General features: G+C 36.1%; 1 protein-coding gene and 1 pseudogene across 1 annotated transcript; both read right to left on the reverse strand.

The window, feature by feature from the left end:
- Nucleotides 1–979: 979 nt before the first annotated feature.
- LOC109064464 (long-chain fatty acid transport protein 4-like) lies at nucleotides 980–18,491 on the reverse strand. Its single transcript, XM_042732246.1, has 15 exons — nucleotides 18,137–18,491; nucleotides 15,441–15,602; nucleotides 12,864–13,258; nucleotides 10,591–10,749; nucleotides 9,518–9,587; nucleotides 9,296–9,387; nucleotides 8,913–9,022; nucleotides 6,612–6,821; nucleotides 6,187–6,313; nucleotides 3,927–4,064; nucleotides 3,694–3,836; nucleotides 3,634–3,655; nucleotides 2,411–2,472; nucleotides 2,200–2,281; nucleotides 980–1,982 (listed from the first exon to the last, which is right to left on the reverse strand). Exons 2-15 carry the CDS (start codon nucleotides 15,599–15,601, stop codon nucleotides 1,825–1,827), a joined length of 1,929 nt encoding a protein of 642 aa, XP_042588180.1. The 5' UTR covers nucleotide 15,602; nucleotides 18,137–18,491; the 3' UTR covers nucleotides 980–1,824.
- A 3,643-nt stretch (nucleotides 18,492–22,134) lies between these two features.
- LOC109080210 lies at nucleotides 22,135–24,247 on the reverse strand (annotated as a pseudogene).
- Nucleotides 24,248–24,952: the final 705 nt, after the last annotated feature.

The following is a 24,952-nucleotide window of genomic DNA, read 5'->3' on the forward strand; positions in this document are numbered from 1 at the left end:
TATAGATTTTTTCCCATTACGGTGATTAGAACAATGATTTTTTTGTTGTTGTTACGGTAATGAGAAAGAGGATTTTATCATCATTACAGTAATGTGAACTTGATTTTTTATCATTATGGTAATGAAAATGAGATTTTATTGTCATTATAGTAATACAAATTAAATTTGTTATTACAGTAGTGAAAATTAGGATTTTATTGCCATTATTGTAATGAGAATGAGGCTTTTATTATCATTATGGTAACGAAAATGAGTTTTTTTTTCATTATGGTACAGAGAATTAAATTTTTCTTATTACGATAATGTAAATTAGATTTTTTTTTGTCATTACGGTAATGAGAATTAGATTTTTTTTTGTCATTACGGTAATAAGAATACAAAATATTGGCTTCATTATTTTCTAGGCTATAAATGTGTTTATGCATGACCCAGACATGTTTCTGAAGGGATTCACCCAAATAAGGTCAAAAGAGTTGTATTTTTCCACATCTGTGCTCTACATTAATATATAGTGGCCAAAACAGTGACTTGGAGAAATTCAAGTGCTGTCACACAAAATCGTCCCGTCACATACACTTCAATACTTGCTACGATATATAAATAAATAATCAGCTGTCAGTGGACGAGGAAGAACAGGAAGGTTCGCAAAAGGAGATCGAGCAAAATACACATGGAACGGAAAGGATGCCCATAGATGTAGTGCTGGACACTTTGCATGATGGGAAGGGAGTACAAGCAAGGTCTAGAAAATAAGCTAGCTGTCTTAGAGACATAGAAGAGACGTCTAGGGTCAGTTAGTGTAATGATGCAGGACGAGGGCAATAACACTATCTGGTGACCTGACAGTAAGGCACAGTGCTCTGTTTGCGTCAATCATTCATGCTGCTGAAAGAAAAACTAGATCTCTGATGACAAATAGCCTATATCGCTTTCCCTTGCTTCTCCTCTGCTTCCGCTCTCTTCGCTTTAAGGTCTGGCGCCACTCTGCAGACAGATAGGATGTCCGTGCTTTAGCACCAGAGAATTACACTACTTTCATTCGCCTCCATGCAGACTCCGCTATAGTGTCCTGTAGAGATTCCTTGCTGGGAACTTAATGGTCTTCACGTCTAGCAAAACAAAGCAAACCCATGAAGCCCAGTCTGCACAATGTCGCACCGGGCTGATCGTTAAAATCTGCTTCCATGCTGACGCTGCACACTAAACGTCTGGAGAGGTACAATGGACACAGTAGCAGTGCAATAATGGACGTCTTCAACGCAGCATGACTTGTATATAGATGATGAGCTATTCTACAACTTAAATATATTTGGTGCATGTTAAATAAACAGCATGGCAGCTGGCAAGTGCACAGCCAGTGCTGTGTTTGTATTGCATGTCGATCCTCGTGGTTTTGGTCAGGGCTTGAGGGTGCATTCATGAGGGCAGTCACTCGTCAGACCCGTCAGTCAGTCCCGAATCCTGTAGGCAGGCGAGCATTGTGCAGCTGAGGCAAAGGGAAAGCGTTACCATTTGACAGACCTGTGTTTGGTCCTTGTGCCTTTCCTTGCTGTTTGTTTTTTGTATTCTTGTTTGCTAAATTGCTTCATTTTTTTGTGTATTTTTTTTGTTTTCAAGAAGAATGCCACCTCAGTCCCGTCTCGGTCGTAAGAGAGGTGGTCTGTGAGAATGAATCGACGGGGATTTGAATACACAACCAGAATGGGTTCCTGCGGCCCCTCACTGTGTTTGCTGAGGTAATGAAGGGCGGAGTGATGAGGGGGCGGGGTTTGAGGGCTGCTGAAGGTGGGGTGGTGAGGGAACGGGTGGAGATTGGCAGTAGTCTCATAATTTCTGCTTTCCTGAGACGATGCTGCGATGGAGCTCTACATTCAGCTCCACATACTGTCCCTTAGTGCAGTCCAGGAAGTAGAGTTTGTCAGAGACGACGCTGGGATCGAATCCCTCCCGTCGCATGTCTGTCTTCTGGAATTTGAAAGTCCCTGAAAAAAACAAAAACAAAACAGCAAATTTATATTTTATTCTATGCATTGGTTTACTGCACACGTTTTGGCTCAATTATCTGTAGTTCAAGGGTGAATATAAAAATAATTCATTCAGGGATTTTTTTTTGACGTTGATGTTTTGGGCTCCGTTCTAAAATAGGATGGGGGTGTTACTGTGACTTTGCCCGTCTAAGTTTAGCATGCGATAACTCACCCGTTTTGTTCACTTCTGGTAAGAAGCGCAGAAAGACAGGCCGGGCATAGGGCGGCAGGGCCTTCTCCAGGTCCCGGCTAAACTTGGCCAGGTCAGTGGTGTGGTCCGGTTCATCTGCTATGCCTAAATCGTCAAGAAAACAGTTTCTTGAGTTGTAGCGTTTATCGATTTTGTCCCGGTAAACTTAAAACAGTGGTGTGGTCCGGGTCGCGCCAAGGTCAGTGGTGTGGTCCGGGTCTGCTATGGCTGCCATCCCTGCCTTGCCTTCAGCACCTGCGGAAAAACATCCACATGCATCACACAACAGAGATAGATGGCATAATCCAAACCTATAAGCATAAAGAGACACTACTGAGTCACCATGAATTAAAATAAACTAAGGAGATCGGTGCCTTGCCAGGTCATATGTCACTTCTCCAAGGACAGAGATCTATGAACTACTGCATACAGGAAGAGAAACAGTGATGTTTTACATTACTGCACTGTTACTCCAAAGAAAAGGTTTTTATTATTATAAAAGGAGTTGTGTTTTGCCTTGCCGCTTCATTGCATTCTCAGTATTGCCACAAGAGGCGCTATAGCAGCCATCTGAGTAAAATCCTCTGCAGTTCTTTTTCTCTTTGAGTTCTTTGATGTCTGTTTATGCTTACGTCAAGGCTATAGAAAACCCTAATGATTTCAAAATCTCACATAAACAGTTTTCTTGTGTTGTAGGTTTATCGATTTGCATGTAGACCCTTAAAACATTTTGATGGTTATCAGCGAATGAGGTTCACACATATCTATATGTTCCAGATCTGCTGATCACATTGTTCTGAAGGTGAGAGTGTATTTTTCAGCCAGCAGTCTCAAATGTACCGAGCTATATTCAGCACTCTGCTGCCATTCCTTTAAAGATCTAGTGTAAGCAAAACGAGGGCCAGGCCAAGGGAGGAATTTGTTTGGCTGTGCATTCCCAGAATCCTTCAGGAGCTGCTGCAGTCAGCTTTGATTAAACTAATTATTCTCCTCTCCACACACTGGCTGGGCACCCGACGATTCATGATACTACGTCATGACAGTCAGAACACTTAAAGGAACAGTTTACCACCAAAAAAAACAAACTCTGCATACTCTTTACTGTCACATTTTCAACTTAGTTGTTGTTCAATTTTTGTTTGTCAATTAGCAAATGTAATAAGCAAGATAATCATCAAAATTCAGCACAAAACCACTGCTGAGGTTTATTTTCCTTCCACTTGAAAATATAGTCCCTGATGAGATTTTCTTATACGGGACAAAATGTGATTGGTGGGAGAATAAATATAGAGACGGACGGTCACCATTTATTATAAGAGAGTTAATTCTCGTTATTGACAAAACGAAAATATAGTCCCTGATGAGATTTTCTTATACGGGACAAAATGTGATTGGTGGGAAAATTAATACATTAACTTGGTATTGTGACTTCATAATACTGGTGTTTTTTTGCTTGTTAATTGTTAGTAAGTTCACCACCACATCTTTCATGTCCAGCAGGCGGCTCAGAGTTCCCTCCACCTCAGTGGTGGACACGTTCTCTCCTTTCCAGCGGAACGTGTCTCCCGTGCGGTCTTTGAAATACATGTAGCCGTAGTCGTCCATCACCAGCACATCCCCTGAGAGAGGAGAAGCCAACCACTGCTGTTATCCAGCTGAGCGCATGCAAGTAAGTGTGCGCTTGTGTAGAGCATTTTAAAGTACGATACCTGAGAGATAGGCACTATCTCCTTTTTTGAAGACATCGTGAGCAACCTTTTTATTAGTGGCTGATTGATTGACGTAGCCGTCAAATCGTCTGAGAGGGTCGTTTTGAATGATTCGGCCAACCAACTGACCAGGTTCTCCTGAGAAACCAAATAAGGAAGTGGATTTTAAATAAGATTTTTGCACTTTCTGCAGTGATCAACAGATTTAAATAATTAAGGCCAATATATAATTTTTAGTTATTTGCATTGCCTGATGAGATTTTTTGTTTGGCAGAAACAGGACTTTTATTATGAAAGCACTAAGAAAGTCAGTGCCTGAATGCTTAAAGTCTGCGTGAACCGGAATTTGCTGCTGACTTTATTTCAGTGTAGTGACGTATTTCCAGCTGAAGCAGAATATTAAATAGAGGGCACGGTTTTATTTCTCCGCTCCTCTTCTCTGTCTCTCACTCATAGCAACTTAACGGTTGGAGGGGTGTGTTTAAGGATATTCTGCCCAAGCCGTCAAACTGACGTCATCTTGAGAAGACTTTAACTTGCACGGATTAATTGTTCACATCAAGACTAGAAATGTGCACTAATAAAGTAAATAGTCAATTTTGATTTCATGCAGACTTTAAGTACAGGAGCTCTAATTCATTAGTTTACTGTTTTTATTTCACAGTTCTGTTTAATAAATTATATGTACTGTATGGAAAAATTGTATGATTTGAGAAAACAGGTTTCCCAGTGACTTACATATTTGTTTTGTTTGTTATATTTTTATGACAGTTTTGTTTAGATTAAGAAGTTGCAGAAGTCTGTTTACTTTACAGGTTTATTTGTTATCAAGTTCAAGGTATTAATTTCCAAACTATTTCAAGCAAAGTCATTTAAAAATTTCATTGCAGCAAGTATTATCATTTATTTTAAAATAATGTCATATATTGTCTTAGTATCTGCATGCTTGCTCTCTAAGAAATCAGCATTCGCCAACGAAAAATCTCTATTGGTCTACCACTAATTATCTATATTCTTGCCTGTAAAAATTCTTCAAATTTATTTATATAGCACTTTTCACAATACACATTGTTTCAAAGCAGATTTACAAAAAATCTTTATGTTAATGTTTATCTTAATATCTTCATGCCTTATAGTCGCATTTAGCATGTTAGAGCTGAGCGATACTGTAATTAACATTTTCCAAAGATATAAGAAGTTAAGCAGTTGAGATTTGAAATTTGTTGATGATATAATCAATAATTTTTCAATTACATAATCAGGCAGTTGAGTTTTGCTATACAAGAGTATACTGTATGTATTGTATTTATGTTGTTTAGGCTTTATTGGATTGTTGTTGTTTTATAATTCATTATTATTTATTCATTTGTTCTTTAATATGATTTGGCCAATTCAACAAAAACCTTATATCACAATATGTTTAATTTTATTTCATGGTAACGATATAGATCACAATATAGCTATTTTTGCTTTAAATAAGATCTTAATGATACTAGCCTAAATTAAAAAGAAAAAAAAGACAAGTAAGCAGTCAGCGATTAAATAAGAATAAGTAACTAACCGCAAGCAATAGGACAAAAAAGTACAGTAGAATAAATAAGAAATGCATACATTGTGTAAAGTAATCAAATGTATAAAACACTGCACATTCTTCACTGTGTAAATTAAATCTATATTTCTTCTTATTAAAGTTACAAAAGTGATCTAGTCAAGAGCATTGAGAGATTTTCTTTTTTGCTGTTTGATTAATATGAATGACAGACAGCAGGAACATTAGACTGCTGTCACTTTAAGAGCTGGCAATGTACTGTTACACCTGTTTTCTTTCTCAGCGGTTTGCTTTCACTAAAGACCTAAATTACTGCATTTACGAGGATACTTGCAAAGACGGGCATTTTGACACATACAATGTGTAGTTAACCATTTAAGGCCTATAAAGTGGCAAAAATAACTCAGTTGGGCATTTTACAAATTAAATGTGTAGTTATGAGTTTTGAAAACGGTCTTTAATGAGTGTGTATGTATGGGATAGTTATTTGTCTTTTGGTGATGATTTGTTTTCATTTGGATAAAAATCCTTTGTTTTTAAAACCGCAATGCTTAAAAACTTGTGTTTTCATGACCACGTAGCACAACAATGAGCCTGTAACCGTGATTTCTACTGGCTAATCATGTCTACCGGTATACTGCCCACCCCTTATATGAGTTATTCATCAATTCAAGCCTTAGTGCTTGGCATGAGTGTGAGGGAGTACTGTACCTGGACCACACGGGATACAGACTCCATCAGGTCCTCTGATGAGCTCCATGGTCTCCTCGTTCACCTTGACTAAGCGGATGGGGTAAAAGAATGGCAGGATCCGGCTATTGAATCCACAGGCACCCGTCTGCAGTCAAAACAACATGTTACAACCACTCCTCCACTCAAAACTGAATACTACTGAGCAAATTAAACCAGTCACAGCATTTCCATCAGCACCTTAAACAGGCCATTAACCACCTGTGCTTGATTACTGAACATCTTGTAGATGGCCTCATAAAATTTATGGTAACACACAATCAGATTGCAGCTTATGTATCCTTTTTCCATATGCATTATCCACTATTGTAGAGGTTTACAACTGTGTAACTCATAAAGGCTGTTTACAGACACTCCATCTTAAGTGTGCTTTTGTCAGGGCAGACCTTGTTATCGAAGTTGCCCAGGCTACAGTTGCACTCGGTGGCGCCGTAGAACTCTGCGATCTGTGGGACGTTGAAGCGGGTGGTGAATTCCTCCCAGATGGACTGACGGAGGCCGTTACCGAGGGCCATGCGGACCTTGTGTTGGTGCTCTGTGTCCTTCTTCGGCTGATTCAGCAGATAGCGGCAGATCTCCCCAATGTACTGCACGATCTGAGACAAAAAAATCAAATATCAGTTTTCAAAACTCCCTTTCCATGCAGAACATTTATATTAATAACATAATTTGCAATCGCACAACTATAACATCAAAGCAGAGGCCTGAAAGTCCTGGGGATATTTACTGAACGCACAATATATTGACTATGGTTTTGTTTGCCATAAAAAAAAATTATGCCAAATTGCAACGATTTTAATGATCTGCTCTATTTAGCCTTGAAAGACCATGTCAAAAGGTGGATTTCAAGTCAACAACTTATGTTATGACTCATGAGTATGAGCAAAACTCAGTGACAAAAATAGATAGATAGAGTTCTGTTCATTTCAGTGAATCTGTTCTTTTGAACTGTCTGAGTCAGTTATTTGTTTACATACATACATACATACATATTTTTGTTTATTTATTTATATTGTGTACATGTATATAGTTTTGAAACATTACTATTTTTAATGTTTTTGAAAGAAGTTTCTTCTGCTCTTTTAATGTTTTTGAAAGAAGTTTCTTCTGCTCAGAAAAAAACAGTAATATTGTGATATATTATTACAATTTAAAAAATAATTGTTTTTAAATGTATTATACTTTTAAATTATCATTTATTTCTGTGATGCAAAGCTGAATTTTTAGGATCATTATCACATGATCCTTTAGAAATCATTCTAATATGATGATTCATTATCAAGTTGGAAACAGTTCTGCTGCTTAATATTTTTTCAGAACATGTGAGACTTTTTTAGGATACTTTGATGAATAAAAAGTAAAAAAAAAAAAAAAGAAGCTATGTTTTTAAAATATAAATATTTTGTAATAACAATATACACTACTGGTCAGTAATTTGGGGTCAGTAATTTTTTTTTTAAATAAAATGAATACTTTTATTCAGCAAGGATGTGTTAAATTGATAAAAAGTGATAGTAAAAGAAAATATAATATTAGAATATATATTATTAGATTTTTTTTATTTTGAATAAATGCAGTTCTTTTTAACCTTTTATTCATCAAATATTAGACAGCAGAACTGTTTCCAACACTCATCATAATAAATCAGAATATTAGAATGATTTCTAAATGATCATGTGATAGACTGGATGTTACATGTGACACTGAAGGCTGGAGTAATGATGCTGAAAATTCAGCTTTGCATCGCAGGAATAAATTTATTTTTTTTAAAGTATATTCAAATAGAAAACTATTATTTTAAGTTGTAATAATATTTCACAATATTACTGTTTTTTTCTGTATTTTTGATCAAATAAATGCAGGCTTGATGAGCAGAAGAAGACTTCTTTCAAAAACATTAAAAATAGTAATGTTTCCAAACTTTTGACCTGTGCTATATATATATATATATATATTCCAAACTTTTGACATGTGCTATATATCACACACATATACATATATATAGATGTCATTTTAAATAAATATACACAATCATACACATTATTGTTCAAGTTTCAAGTTGATATGATTTTTAAATGTTTTTGAAAAAAGTGCTCTTATGCTTTCTAAGACTTACTAAGCATTTAAAGTGACAGTGACGTGACATACAGCCAAGTATGGTGACCCATACTCAGAATTGGTGCTCTGCATTTAACCCATCCAAAGTGCACACACACAGCAGTGAACACACACACCCATTTATGCTGCGGCGCCCGGGGAGCAGTTTGGGGTTCGGTGCCTTGCTCAAGGGCACCTCAGTCGTGGTATTGCCGGCCACAAACCCAAACCCACAACCTTAGGGTTAGGAGTCAAACTCTCTAACCACTAGGCCACGACTTCCCCCACATTTACTTGACACAAATTCAGTAAAACAGTAATATTGTTAAATATTACAATTTAATATTTCTATTTGAATATTTTAAAATGTAATTTACTCCTATGATGCTAAAGCTGAATTTTCAGCATCAGTCTTCAGTGTCACATGATCCTTCAGAAATCCTTCTAATATGCTGATTTGCTGCTCAAGAAACATTTCTGATTGTTATCAATGTAAAAAACAATTGTGCATATTCTTCAAACTGAAGAACTATATAGGCAAACTGAATATATTCCATATATTCTATAATAACATAAAATCCATAACTCACTGTGCAGTTGTATTTGATACAGTCATCCCAGAACTTTGATGCGCTGAACTTCTTCCTGATCACTACAGTCATTCCATGGATCAGACACTGGCCAACTCCCACGATGTTACCTGCCAGAGAGAACAACTCTGACCTCAGAACAAACCTATCGATTACTTTCAGATTAAACACTCACACACGACAACATATCCTTAAATAAGAAAACATAAAACAAACTAAGCTGTTTGTCTTAAAAGAGCACTGGACAAGAGCAAAGGACCTTATGTAGACATCCATCGAAACAAACCACAAAACTGTCACACAGGAAGTAGCCTAAACCAAACTCTGTGACAGGAAATGCACATATGAAGAAGGTGTAGAGAAGCCTGTGTTCAGTGATGTACCTGCTGAGTGGTAAAGTGGTAAACAGTCATAAAGCACATCCTCAGACTTCATTCTGAAACCATAGTACACCAGGGCGGCCATGCGGTAATACCTGAGGGAGGAACGCAGGAAAGACGGGGTGAAAAACAGGGAGCTTGATTCATCGAGAGACAAAACTGAAGGAGAAAGCAGGGAAGGAGAGACTGTGAGAAATGGAGAAATGAACATTGTCACACACTTACCGACTGTGTACAACTATAGCAGCTTTGGGCATTCCAGTGGTTCCCGACGTGTAAATGTAAAAGAGGCGATCTGGAGGCAAAGAAGAAGAAAAACTATCAAGAATCTAATTGTTAAAGGGATACTCCACCCCAAAATGAAAATAGGCAGTTTGAGTGATGTGGAGAGACACAGAGGAGACCGTTGACAAAGGAATTGTTGAATAAAGTCGTTATTTTTGTTTTCTTCGCTTACAAAAAGTGTTCCTGTCGCTTCATAACCTTACGGTTGAATCACTGATGGCAGATGGAGTATTCTGACGATGTTTTTCATACTTTTCTGGACCCTGACAGTGTTATTTATTTGGCAGTCTATGGGACAGTCACAAGCCTCCCGGTTTTCATCCAAAATAACGAACAAAACTTTTACGGGTTTGGAACGACATGGGGGTAAGTGATTAATGACAACATTTTCATTTTGGGGTGGAGTATCCCTTTAATGTGATTTTTAACTTCCTTTTTTAAGTAAAAAATTTTAGTATCATTGAGCTACCATTATAGTTTTTATTAATATTTTATTGTTGCCTTACTGCCTCTCTCTGTCTATGATTAATAATAAAAAAAACTTTATTTTTAGATTTTCCTTTCATTTTAAGTTGTATGTAAGTTTTAGTAACTTTTTTAGTTTTAAAAATATTTCTCTAGAATTTGTATTAATTTTCATTTAAATTTTGGTTTTGGACAAACTAAATGAAAATGAGAAATACTGCCCTCTGCTTTTTTTATGGTTTTGGTTTTAGTTAACTATAATAACCCTTACAGGAAATATTCAGGCTCAGTTCAATGCCAGATTTTCAAAATTCCTTGAAAAAGGTTTGAATATCTTTTTAAAAATGTCATAATAATAATAATAGACATTCAGCATAAAGAAAAAAAAAAGAAAGCTTTAAAAAAAACCGGATAGTTGTAATATAATATTTCATCACATAAAATGACTAGAATGAGTTCATAGTGACATATAATTTTATATTTAAATTTTTTTTGTATTTGTATTTCGGCTTTAAATGGTCAAATAACTCCGTGTCTGACTGTCTTGCCTGTGAAGCTGCGATCTGGTTGGCTGGGCTGGTTTGTAGAGGTCGCCTCCAGCAGCGGCTCGAGATGCTCCGTCCCTTCAGGAACCCGTTTGGGGTCCCATTCTCCAGAGCAGAGGAGCTCAACAGTCTTTCCCATAGAGCTGTGCACCTCACACATTGCTGAGACAGTGAAAGAGCGGGAGAAATAGATGAAGTAATCATCACAGAGACAAATAATGTGACAAAATGAGTCTAGAAGACTCCTCAGAGAAAGCACAGGACAAACAAACGGCCGGAAATGTGAAATCAATAAGAAACGAAGCTGACTCAACATGGCATGCTTTATGAGTCAGTTTCCAATTACTTAAGAGACGACTAGCGAACTCGATTTCATTAGGATTTCGCTGTCGTTCGTGACCTCTGCTATGAATCCTCTTTGGTGCAGTGAGGTTATTTCGCTAAGAGTTACACACAGTCACCTCTGCCCATAATAAATCTGAACTCTGCGCTACTCATTCATTCCTTTCTCTAGAGTACACACTCTCATCTTTGTCCAAGTGCCACTTCCTTATTTGCTTTCTGTAGTGTGTCATTGCAACACTTCTGAACTGCTGCCTTAACCGATACTATATTGAGCCAACAGTTTAAAAAATATAAAGCCTTGTCTAAAATTAACATGAAATGAAAACTCACACTATTTACCCTCCTATCACACATTCTGGTTTTATGGTGCAAGGTGCACCATTGCACTAAAAAAAAAAAAAAAAAAAAAAAAAAAATATATATATATATATATATATATATATATATATATATATATATATATATATATATATATATATATATATTATTACATTTTACTTAAAATATATTCCTGAATCCTGAAAAAAAAAATGTATTTCACGGATCCAGAAATTTCCCTTCTTTTACATGATTTTTGCAAATTGATTATGATTGATACTAACATAACTAGTTTTGTTTTATTTATTTTTTCTTAAAAAACAATCTACTATTCCCAACAAGCAAAGCTGTAGAGTTGGGTAGCCTGATTCATTTTAATGAAGCAGTTTACTTGGATGGTAAAAAAGAAAGAAAGAGAGAAAAGAATACAGAAAATGCAAATTAAATTTTTGAGGAAATAATATTTTCTAGATATTACTTAATTTTCCCAACAAATAGCAATGTAGAATGCCAAATTGCTACATTACTTGCGCATTTTTAAAATGTTGCGCAGATATTGTATTTTGATTTATTTTAGTGAATCAGTTTGTTTGGATAGTTCAAAAAAAGGAGTCAAATTCATTCCCAGTGCAGACATTTTACATCTTCATTTTCAGGAAATAATTTTGGAATTATTTTTGAGAAATTACTTAAAAAAGTAGTGATGCAGAATTACAAAATGTTGAGGTTGCAATGAGATGTTTGATTTATTTTACAGAATCAGTTTACTTTGACTGATTCTTCCATTCCTTCCAAGTGCAGAAAACTAAAAATAAATTTTTGAGGAAATATTTTGTGAAAAACTACATTCTGGATATTACGTAATTTTCAAAACAAATAGCAATGAAGAATGAGAAATTGCTACATTGTTACTTGCACAATTCTAAAATGTTGCTCAGGTATTTTGATTCATTTCAGTGATTCAGTTTGTTTGGATGGTTCAAAAAAAAAGAAATTACTTAATTTTCCCAACAAACAGCAATGCAGAATGACAAAATGTTACTTGAGGTAGCACTGAGAGGTTTGATTCATTTTAGTGAATCAGTTTACTTGGATGGTTTAAAAAAGATTCATTTCCAGATATTTTACACATTCATTTTTCAGGGAATATATTGAAGAAATAACTTAATTTTCCCAACAATTAGCAATGCAGACCAACCCTTATGAAAATTAACCATAGTTTTATTATAGTAAAAATGTAGTTACCATGTTTTTTTGGCGTATTAATTTCCATTGGTATAACCACAGTTTTACTACAAATACCATGGTTAAGCTATGGTTAATTTAACTATGGTAACCATGGATTTTTGGTTTTATTTGTACTAAAGCCGTGGTTAATTTTCATAAGGGAAGTTTGATTTTAGTGAATTTGTTTGTGTAAGTCCATTGAACTGAAAGTTAAACATCTAAAAAATATACTCCCCTGTAAAGAGCCTAAAAATAGTTAGGTAAGGTCCGTTAGTAACTTGTAGCATAGATAAATACTTCTTCAAAAGCATGGTATGACTGTGCTCGGGAAGCCACAGTTTCATAGTAGCTTCCTCATCACTGATGACTGTCACATCTCTTCTCACCATCTGTCAGCTCACTGCCGAACACCACGGCTTTGGCGCTGGAGATGTTGACACAGTGCACCAGGGCCTCCAGTCTCAGGTTGAAGTTGATGAGAGCTGCCTCCACTCCGATCTTTGCCATGCCCAGCCAGAGCCCCACGTACTGAGAGCGGTTTTCTATGAACAGAGCGATCACGTCGCCTTCCTTGAAGCCCCTCTGAAGCAGAAGGTTAGCCACGCGGTTGGAGTACTCGTCAAGCTCCTTGAAGCTCCATTTCTCACCCGTTCCTTCAAAAATCAGAGCAGTCTTGTCACCGTATTTCTTGACAGACTTGGCAAAAAGTTTGGGAACGGTGTTGCGCTCACGGAGGTGCTTTTTGACATTGAGTTTCACCCTCAGCAACACACTGGCTGCACTGCAAAAGAACACATTATGATTCAACATTATGATTATGATGGTTTATTCCGGGCAAAATCTTTAAAACATCTTTTCATTTCAAATAAATACTCTACCGGTCAAATGTTTGGAATAATTCTGATGTTTTTACAATGTTTTTGAAAGAAGTCTGTTCGGCTCACCAATGCTGCTATATTGGGAATATTGTGAAATATTATTACTATTTAAAATAACAGTTTTCCATTTGAATATGTTGTAAAATGTAATTTATTTTAATTTTCAGCACCATTATTCCAGTCACATGATCCTTCAGAAATCATTCAAATATGCTGATTTGATCAATCATCAGTTATTATTATTAGTGCTCAATTATTAATAATGGTTCATATAATAATTAATGTTGAAAACTAAAACTTAATATTTTTGTGGAAGCTTTTTCAGGATTCTCTGATGAATAGAAAGTAAAAAAAACAGCATTTATTTAAAACAGAAATCAATATCACATCAATTATTAATCAATTTGTTGTGTCCTTGCTGAATAAAACTCATCTTACATTCTTACAATCTTGCGGCAAGTATGATGGTTTCCAATTTTATGCACTGATAATAATCAGAAATGTTTCTTGAGCTGCAAATCAGCATATTAGAATGTCTTCTGAAGGACTGTGTGACACTGAAGACTGGAGTAATGATGCTGACAACTCAGCTTTGAATCATAAATTGCATTATATATTCAAATTTTTACATTATTAAATTACATATTTTTATGTAATAATATTTTACATTATTACAGTTTTTAATGTATTTTAATCAAATAAATGCAGACTGGTTAGCAAAGGAGACTCCTTTAAAAAAAAAAGTAAAAAAAAAAGTAAAGGAATCTTGATTATTTCAAACTTTTGACGGTGGTGTAAGGTTATTGTGTATAATCACCTGTTGAATGGTAATGTAAGTGGCAGGAAGTAGTTAATATGGTGTTTGAGCAAACACAAACACTGTCACTCTGCTAAAAGCACTGATCCCTGACCCCTGCGTCCTTACATCCATTAACAGCTACCCTAAAAGCCTCCGTCCTCCAATCCAGGCTCTTACGGAGTCATCTGTGCGGCTGATACGATAAACCCACACCTCCAGGACCTGGACACTGAATCTCCACCAGTGACAAAACTCTGATTGCTAGCTGAGGTTTTGCCTTTTTGCTTTGCAACAGCAAACAGAGAAGTCTTAAGACGCTTAGCAATCATGCTTCAGATTACTCAATTCACATTTCAAAACCAGAAACGAGCTGCACCTGCCAGGAACAGCCCAGAAACCCATTTCAACAGACACTCAGCTCGTAATACAGAAATATGCGGGTGTGTTCGCTGAGGAACTGTTCAGCCTGACTGAAAGAGCCCAGGTTAATGTATTACGTGCTCTTTATTCACAAAACCACATCTATAGACATAAATCAGATCACTTCTTTATCAGTGCACGAGGACTGTCAATTAATACATTACTGAGCAAAATTACATATTGCATATATTTAAAAAAAACTACTAAATATTTAATATTTTACTTTAATGCATTTACTTAATTTGCCATTTCTATAGCTTTCTATAGCTGTGGAAAGTTGTTACATCAGTTATTAAATTTTTTTTGTGTGTTTTGATGTAAAGTAGACAAAAATATGAAGTACCTACATACAAATTTCTTTACAGTTTTATAATAAATGAGTTGGACTCGATAGTAAAGGAAACCCAAGTGTCCATTTTAAAGTAGAATTAAATTCCCCAAAAAATCTAAGGGTGCTTTCACACTTGGTTCGCGTGCCTGGTCCGAACCCGAGTTCGATTGCTCCCCCGCTGGACTGCATTAATATTATTAGCAAAATGCATAACATTACTCTCTTCACTTTTAGATATTTATGTTTTTGAAACGTTGGTTTTGTTTCCAAAGCTTCAATACATAACGACATTTACGTCTGTCTTACGAATGTATTATAAAAGCACTTAAGAACGCTGAAGGCGAACAGAAATGATATATACAGCTCCCTGCAGAACTACGGTGTTCCTTATTCTCATATTGTGTTTCTGTATTTTTTAAAGGTTTTGATGACTTCTAGAGAATGTAGAGAAGTACATAAAAAGTATATACTGTGCATATATATACACTATAAAGTATAAAAAGACTAAAAGGGATATTGTAGCATTTAAACTTACTGCAAATCGCGGTATATGGTCTTTGAAAACACATGTAAGGACTTCCATCCACCAGAACCCAGGAAGAAAATAAAAATGGACGGCAGAACCTGGAACCAGGACAGGCCGACGAACAGCCTGAGCGTGAAGAGAAGAGCCGTGGAGCACGCCAACCGCAACATCCTAACACACACAAACAACACCATCATTCACACTGGACTATTGCATTTACATTTCAGTTGGCCTGTGTGATATAAAAAAGATGTTGTTCATTGATAAAAGTTATAATATAATCATTATAAACCTGCTAATCACAAGGGCTGATATGCAAAACTCCGAGATGAACACAAGACAAGTCTCTTAATCATATCAAGACAGCTGTTGAAGAACACAGATCTCTGACCTTGTGAATGTATGTTAAAGGTACAGCAGTCCAGATGGCTTTTATCATCTGGAAGAAAAGTCACTCAGACGCTGGAACTTCCAAAATGTGTTTGTTTTATTTTTTTTAAAAATTGGAATATTTAGTTTAATGCTGCTTTTAATTTTTTCATTTTTTATATATTATATACGTATGAAGGTTATCGTTAGATATACGAACGGAGGATAACCCTGATTGACTGTGAATGTGTTTTTGTATCTCTGTAGATGGATACAGATGATCAAACACTGACAAGAACTGAAAATGTTAATTATTAAAATGCTCCTTTACATTAAAACGCACTGAAGCGTTTCTAGGTTTCTTTGGCACTAAAAACAGCTGTAAAGTAACTAGGGTGGGTTGAGTGTCAGTGACGGAAGGCAACAGAGCTATTTGATCTGAACTATCCTTTCCAACAGAGAAGTATCACATGATCCCGGAGCACGCGTCTATATGTAGGGAGGGGGTGGCTGTCTGTAAGGGTTTTTTTATTAGTTATTATATTTTTTTTAAGTAGATTGATTATAAGTCAGATGTGTGTTTTTTTTTTTGTTTTTGTTTTAAACATCACAGAACATCTCAGAACATCTCAGAACATTTTCATACATTCCGGAATGAGTTTAAACTATATGTGACCCTGGACCACAAAACCAGTGTTAAGTCTCTGGGGTATATTTGTAGCAATAGCCAAAAAATATATTGTGCAAGTAAAAATGATAGATTTTTCTTTTATACCAAAACTCATTAGAAGATTAAGTAAAGATCATGTTCCATTAAGATATTTTGTACATTTCCTACCGTAACTATATCAAACCTTAATTTTTGATTAATAATATGCATGGCTAAGAACTTCATTTGAACAACTTTAAAGCCAATTTTCTCAATATTTAGATTTTTTGGCACCCTCAGAATCCAGATTTTGTATATATTTAGATACTAACAAACCATACAACAATGAAAAGCTTTTTTATTCAGCTTTCAGATGATGTATAAATATCAATTTAAAAAAATTTACCCTTATGACTGGTTTTGTGGTCCAGCGTCACATATAATGAATATTGATTTATTCTGAATTATTATGCAGTGTGACAACTAGCCCCGGTCTGATGCACCTATAGATTATACGCCATTTCACACATTCTCAGTCTTATGACTGACAGAAATGATGGTTACAGATCGTCATCATCGTCGCACGTTTCCGCCGCAGCAGGGAAATCCTACGATGTGCGGCTGTCTATCCTGATCCTGATCCTGAGTGAGGGATGCTGGAGAGAATGTCTGTTCAGTCCTTCAAACGTAATGATAGACGTGCTGTGGGTGCGGATGGATATTAAAGCAATGCAGAACAGCTATCATCATCATCATCATCATCATCATCAGGCGAGGGTTACCGCAGAGCCCGGAAATCTAAGCGAGCTTGACTGTGTAGTTCATTTCAAAGAACGGATTCAAAACACCGATTCAAAGATTCTTTCACGCCATTACGCCACCTCGCGGTGCTTAGAACACAAATATAATTTGCATTTACAGTAACCAATACTAAGATTTTCATCTCCAAGTTAAAAATATTTTAATATGTAATAAATAACTGTCTATAAAGAATGTGTGTTGATAAAGCTGTGTTGTTTAAGTGGCAAAATATATCAGATACTCTTATCTGTAGTATTTCTGCTATGAAATGTCTTCAGTTTTAGGCTCAACTGTATGTGTAAACGTACTGATTGTAAGTCAAAAATGTTCAAAAGGCGATTGTGAGTTCAATGAGTCGGTCAGTTGTTGATTCCGGAACCGTTCGAACCGATTCGTCAGCGCACCGCTCAGTCCGTTCATTGACTCGGTTGAAAAGATCCGATTCAAAAGAGCGAGTCGTTCACGAATCGGACATCCTTACAGCACTGCAGCACACTGAGGCTCAGTCTACTGTTAAAATCACAAGATACAGAATAAGGAATTCACGCATGACATTATATCATGTGTTTACACGATCAAGCGTAAACTGTAACGTTATATAATCAGGCTCGGTTGCGCTGCGTTATTTGCCCTCCGTGTTTTATATCGAAAAGCCCAGTGCGGATATCTGGCATCATATCCCCCCCCCCCCAATTAAACTGTCCCATATGTACCGCATCCATTAGCCAACATGAGCGAGACACACTGTATGCTGATGCTACTGTAAAAATCGACAAACGCATCTTTAACTGGCATGCCGATCATGACGATTAATGATACAGGAGACTCCGGAAATGGACAATGGTTAAAATATTTGAAATGTAGGTGTCTGTGCTCCGGGAAATACCTCGGTTTCGATGTCCGTGGTCACAATAACGTGTGTTTTACGGCAGAAGGGGAACCTGTCCCGTACGATCCCACCTTGATCGGCTTAAGCGAAACCTCCGCCGTCTACCTGCGCGGATTCACGCGCGCCGCTGTGTAGCGGCCACACGCCTGACTTTTACTTAAGAACCGCGGCGTCTTTGGTAGACTTTGATCCGGGTTATTTCATTTTTTCATTCTTATCTGTTATCGCTTCATTGTAACGATGGCTTGTAGCGCTGGTAATTCCAATGACCTTATAATTTTCTTACTCGCGCCCGCCTCCGCTCTATTCGCCGGTGCTGTGTGTGTGCATTGATTGACAGCTCTTTCAACCAATTGCGTTCTCGCTCTCGGAGCTCTGCCTCGGGAAAGGCGGGGCTTAAAGTCCTGTCGAGGAAATGTGGCCCAGCGAGCGAATCATCAGGGCAGTTTCCACCCGGTAGTGGCGAAGCAGCTCCGCGCGACCATGAGGCGCGATGGAGGAGGAGAAGGAGGGCTGTTGTCAGATATCTGCCCATCTGCTGACCATTGTAAAGGCAAAAACATATAACGTATATGGCAATTCAAACGTGTTAAGAGAGAGGTCTTTTTAATTTAAATTAATGCCCTGAAATGATATGGAGTCAAGGATGATTTATTTTTATTTTTAAATGCACGAATCCGTCTCCCGGAAACGTTATAACACCGTTCTTATCATTGTACATATCTACTTTCTCTTTGGAAAAAAAGTCTGGATTATTAAAGTTGCAAAATCAGTTTGACCATATTTTCTTTGTTAATATGAGTTTATGATTTTATTTTGCACAACCAGCACCAATTACTGTGCATAAAAACATATCAATCCTAATAATATTTCATCTAAATGTAAATTACCAGCTGTGCCGCTTAAACAACTTTTTTGACTGACGTCACAAATGCCTCTTATTTTCAATCCCTTATAAAATGGCTTGCGGAGAACATTTTGTTGACATGGTTTGCCTAACAAATTACTTTTCAACGAATCGGTTCATGCTCTTTCATAACAAATCACACTATTTTCTACTTCATTCATATATATATATATATATATAGTATATATATATATATAATATATATACAGTGGGTCCTGAAGAATTGTTGGCCCCCTTTCTGATTTTTTTTTTTTTTTTTTTGCATGTTTGTCACATTTTGATGTTTCAGATCATCAAACAAATTTAAATATTAGTCAAAGATAACACAAGTAAACACAACATGCAGTTTTTAAATGAAGGTTTTTATTATTAAGGGAAAACAAACAAAATCCAAAACTACATGGCCCTGTGTGAAGAAGTGTTTGCCCCCTGAAGCTAACTGGTTGGGCCACCCTTAGCAGCAACGACTGCAATCAAGCGTTTGCGATAACTTGCACTGAGTCTGTTACAGCGCTGTGGAGGAATGTTGGTCCACTCATCTATGCAGAATTGTTGTAATTCAGCCACATTGATGATTTTTTGGTAAACAGCAGAATTCATGGTTCCATTTATCACAGCAAGTCTTCAGGTCCTGAAGCAGCAAAACAGCCCCAGACCATCACACTACCACCACCATATCTTACTGTTGGTATGATGTTCTGTTTCTGAAGTGCGGTGTTACTTTTACACCAGACTTAATGGGACACACACCTTCCAAAAGTTCAACTTTTGTCTCTTCAGTCCACAGAGTATTTTCCCAAAAGTCTTGGGGATCATCAAGATGTTTTCTTGCAAAACTGAGACGAGCCTTTATGTTCTTTATAACCTTTTCCAGACTGATAGATCTCAATTACTTTCTTTCTCATTTGTTTCTGAATTTCTTTGGATTTCGGCATGATGTCTAGCTTTTGAGGATCATCCTTCTTCTTCTTCTTCTTCTTCTTCTTCTTCTTCTTCTTCTTCTTCTTCTTCTTCTTCTTCTTCTTCTTCTTCTTCTTCTTCTTGCTTTTTAACGGCGGATCGCAGACAAATATGTGCATTACCGCCACCTATTGAGGATCCTTTGTCAGGCAGGTCCTATTTAAGAGACTTCTTGATTGTGAACAGGTGTGGCAGTAATCAGGTCTGGGTGTGGCTAGAGAAATTGAACTCAGGTGTGATAAACCACAGTTTTAACGGGGGGCAAACACTTCTTCACACGGGGCAATGTAGTTTTGGATTTTGTTTTCCCTTAATAATAAAAACCTTCATTTAAAAACTGCATGTTGTGTTTACTTGTGTTATCTTTGACTAATATTTAAATTAGTTTGATGATCTGAAACATTAAAGTGTGACAAACATGCAAAAAAATAAAAAATCAGGAAGGGGGCCAACACTTTTTCCAACCACTGTATATATGATCTGAAACTAATTATATATATATATATATATATATATATATATATATATATATATATATATATTTGGCATGTCCAATTAAAATTTGCATGTGGTAATAGAAGCAAAATAGACATTTCTTGCTTTGATTTCGTAAATCCACTTCGCTTCGGATATCATGTTTGATAACATTTTACAACTGTCAGTTTAACGAGGTGTCACAGCAAGTCTTCAAATTTGCTGTCAGTGTAGCAGATGGTTTTATCTATGTTATCCAAAAATCTTAACTTACTGTCACAGCAAGTATTTGGATCAGTTTTTATAACAAATGTACATTTGTGCAATCACACAAATATTGCAAATAAACTTGGAAATAAATACATTTGTTTGTTTTATGTATAACAAGCACAACTTTTGATTTGAATAATACATTAGTAAATGTTGAAATTAACATTAACTAATATTAATAAATGCTGTAGAAGGATTGTTCTTGCTTAGTTCATGCTAACTAAAGTAGTTAACTAACATTAACTAATGGAGCCTTATTCTAAAGTGTTACCATGTAGAGTAACAAACTGAAATTGGAAACCAACAATAATGCAGTTAAATCAATTGAAACAACATGAAGGTGAGTATTCGTTGACAGAAATGTAATTTTCAGGTGAACTATTCCTGTAATTCACCAGATTTGGATGACAAGTTTATGGGCGTAGACAGATTTTCATACACAATCTCTCATGAAGAAGAACAAAAAAACCACACACCTTGTTTTGGCACAAACACAATGTGAGGAAAAATGTGTTCAGTGCAGGAGCTGAGATAAACTCTGAGGCATTTCTTCTCACAATGTTGACAGAAGCCTTTCCATTTCTTTGAAGGTTTAGATCTATCATGGACTCAGATTTAGGAATAGTTCACCCCAAAAATTGGTTAAAATGTACTCACCCTCAAGCTATCCAAGATATAGATGAGTTTGTTTCTTCATGGGAACAGACTTTAGCATTACAAAAATTTAGCATTACATCACTTACTCATCAATGGATCCTCTGCAGTGAATGGGTGCCGTCAGAATGAGAGTCCAAACAGCTGATAAAAACATCACAATAATCCACACCACTCCAGTCCATCAATTAACATCTTGTGAAGTGAAAAGCTGTGTGTTTGTATGAAAAAAATATATAAGATGTTTTAACTTTAATTCTTTGCTTCTGGCCAAAATATAGGTCTATAATCCATAATAACACTTCCTCCAGTGAAAAAGTCCATCCTCTGTTGTCCTCTCACATCAAAAACCAGCAGCATATTTGTTTAGAACTGTTTTTTGCAAGTAAACAGTTCTTGATCTGTGCAGATTTCTTTCGTGATTCAGAAGAGATTACTTTTTCACTGGAGAAATCAATATAAGTTCAAATCAAAGATAAAAACCTCTCACTGACGATTTTGGTTCTTACAAACATACAGCTTTTAATTTCACAAGACATTAACTGATGGAGTGGTGTGAATCACTTGTGGATTATTGTGATGTTTCTATCAGCTGTTTGGACTCTCATTCTGACGGCACCCATTCACTGCAGAGGATCCACTGGTGAACAAGTGATGTGATGCTACATTTCTCCAAATCTTTTCCAATGAAGAAACAAACTCATCTACATCTTGGATGTCCTGAGGGTGAGTTAATTTTCAGCAAATTATAATTTTTATCTGAACTATTCCTTTAAGCATGTTAATTTCACTGAAATGTCTCAATTTCTCTCATCCACCACACCAGCATGAAGAAAACAACCTGGTGTATTTGCTAGAAATACAAAGATATAACACTAACAGTATTAAGATGCCTTCCAGTTACTCCATCTCCTCTCACGAAGCTCAATCAGTCGTCCAACTCGAGGCCAAAGTTACTGTACAAGTCTCGTGTGATCACTCCACGCAGGCTGGCTGACAGAGACACAGAGAGACAGTTGTCTTTGTCAATGATCACATGGGGGGGACAACGACGTGCAACAGACCCCCTCTGGCCCTCAGACCAGCTGAAGTCACAGCAAGACTGAAGCAGGCAAGAAACTCAGCATGCTGGGAGTCTGAAAGGGTCCATTATATTACAGAATGCAGCGATAATACCAGAGGATGCCATTATCATAATCCTGACACTAGACAGAAATGCCAAGCTTATAGAGGCTGTAACCCACTTATATGAGTGGGATGGGAGATGTGTGTAGGCCACAAGTGTTTATGGAGAGGAGATAAACCGTTAACGCAGTATGAAATGTAAAATATGTTGAGCATCAGACCAACATAAATCACAACTGCGTTCACTATTAATCATTGTTCTATCAGGTCTATCAGGTCTTACCTAATCTGCCCAGCAGAGTTTGTCCGATTGTCTTTGATGTCATTGTATTCGTGCAGCAGGTCGATGTGTTGATCCAGCTCTTTTACAACAAATCCTCTACAAACACAAGCTCAGTTTAATATGACAATAAATCACTCATTTTTATGTATTGTATTAAAGAAATAGCCTCATATATGAAATAATTGCCACAAAAATGTAAATTTCTGAAATGCAACAGTTAATATATATATATATATATGTGTGTGTGTGTGTGTGTGTGTCTCTCAAACATCATTTGTATGTATACAAATAAATTGAGCTATATTTATGGCTCATATTATGAGAATATGCTGCTCATTCTCAAGGAGGAACAAAACATCAATTTTATTCAGAGGCACAAACTTTTAGTTGCTGATATTTAAATGGGCAAAAAGTGAACTGAAATTCTGATATCTTGTAATGTAAATCAATGAGAACTTTATAACAGTATAACTGACTACTTACATAAAATGCATATAAATATCATATTGCACTCTATATCTCACATACTGTCTTTGTAAGATGATATTTAAATGCTTAGTTTTATGATAAAAGCTCTGTAGTTTCAAAACATATAATGCAATGTAATGCAATGATGATTGAGAGATGAACAAATAAAAGTTCCTTAAAAGACTGATCGATCATATTTGATACAGTTTAACACGATAAAAAAAAAAGAAAAAAAAAAGATGTATGGATAATCAAGTAAACCTAAGTTGCTTCAGTCCAGTAAGTGTTCATGAAATATTACTAACAACTTATTAAGTTATTCTTTATAAAAAGAATGTGTACAACAATTTTAACCATGTTAATAATTTTGAGGCCTTAGAAGATTGTATCCCATATGATTCAGTAGGCATCAAGGGGTTAACGGTGCTGCTTTCGTTATTTCATTTAATTGAGTTCAATTTCACTAAATGAAAAAGAGTGAAGGATGGTCTTCAGAACATATTCAGTGTGCCACAAAAAAGAAAAGAAAAAAAGAACATCATGCAGGTTTGGAACAACATGAGGGTGAGTAATTAATGGCAAATTTAAATGTATGGGTAAACTTTTAAAATGTTGCATATGAGTTCTAAAACAACTCTAATGGAATCACTTACCATCTCCCACATTTTTCACAGTACATTTTTTCTGCTGTGCATGTTTTTAAACAAGTTTTTTTTAAAGAATCTCCCAACAACCTTAAACTAGGAAAATAATTCTGAACCTAATATTCCATACTATCGTCAGTATGATACATACAACAGCATACTGTATCTCTTTTTTCCACATTCACTACCTACTCCTTTTCCAACAAGGCAATCTCTGAATCCAGCCGATCAAGTGTTTTCTTGAGCTCCTGGACTGCTACCTCGGGGCACACTGGAGATTTCACCATACTAGGCTTCTGAACCTGTGATAGACCACAGACAGCTCACCACATATGCATATCTATGGCAAGCCGTTTTAACATTTAATCTATAAACCACAATAGTATCTAATTTAATGTTACTGTACTTAGTTTTTAGATACTAGTATCTTTTCCATTAAGTACTAGTACTTATTCATTAACTACTAGTGCTTATTTATTAGATATTAGTATTTATTCCTTAGATACTAGTACTTTTTAAACAGATCATTACATAAAAATGGCAAAAATTAGGAACTTTGAGGTAAACATTTGCAAATCCATACATTTTTCTCCAGTGTAGAGAATTAAGAAAAACGGCTTCTGCGTATGACAGATAACGGAAGTGAGAGAAAAGTGTTTATTACTTTGAAATATGGATATTTTTCTTACAAAAACACATGGATTCACTACAGGAGGCCTTTATTCACTTTATGGAGCCGTGTGAGGCACGTTTATAATGTATGTGTGCACTTTATTTGACGAGGTGTGGACTGTTCAACAGCAACACCTGCTGACTGCAATGATAGAGCTTGGAATAGCCAGGACAATTTTTAATATAACTCAGACTGGATTTGTCTGAAAGAAGAAAGTCATGTACACCTAGGATGCCTCGTGGGTAAGTAAAACACAGTCTAATTATAATTTTTGGGTGAACTAACCCTTTAATTTTATTGATTCTCCTTTGCTACTTAAATCTACAACATTTTAAAAAACAAAATATTAGATTAA

This window comes from Cyprinus carpio, chromosome B10, assembly GCF_018340385.1.
Source record: "Cyprinus carpio isolate SPL01 chromosome B10, ASM1834038v1, whole genome shotgun sequence".
Taxonomy (NCBI): domain Eukaryota; kingdom Metazoa; phylum Chordata; class Actinopteri; order Cypriniformes; family Cyprinidae; genus Cyprinus; species Cyprinus carpio.

Bases quoted from the DNA above. Each gene is read 5' to 3' on its own strand.
- LOC109064464 (XM_042732246.1), bottom strand. From the start codon at position 15,601: ATGTTGCGGTTGGCGTGCTCCACGGCTCTTCTCTTCACGCTCAGGCTG. The intron at 13,259-15,440 runs GTAAGTTTAAAT...GTTCTTTTGCAG, and splicing joins ACCATATACCGCGATTTGCA to TGCAGCCAGTGTGTTGCTGA. The intron at 3,656-3,693 runs GTGAACTTACTA...AAAAAACACCAG, and splicing joins TGGACATGAAAGATGTGGTG to TATTATGAAGTCACAATACC.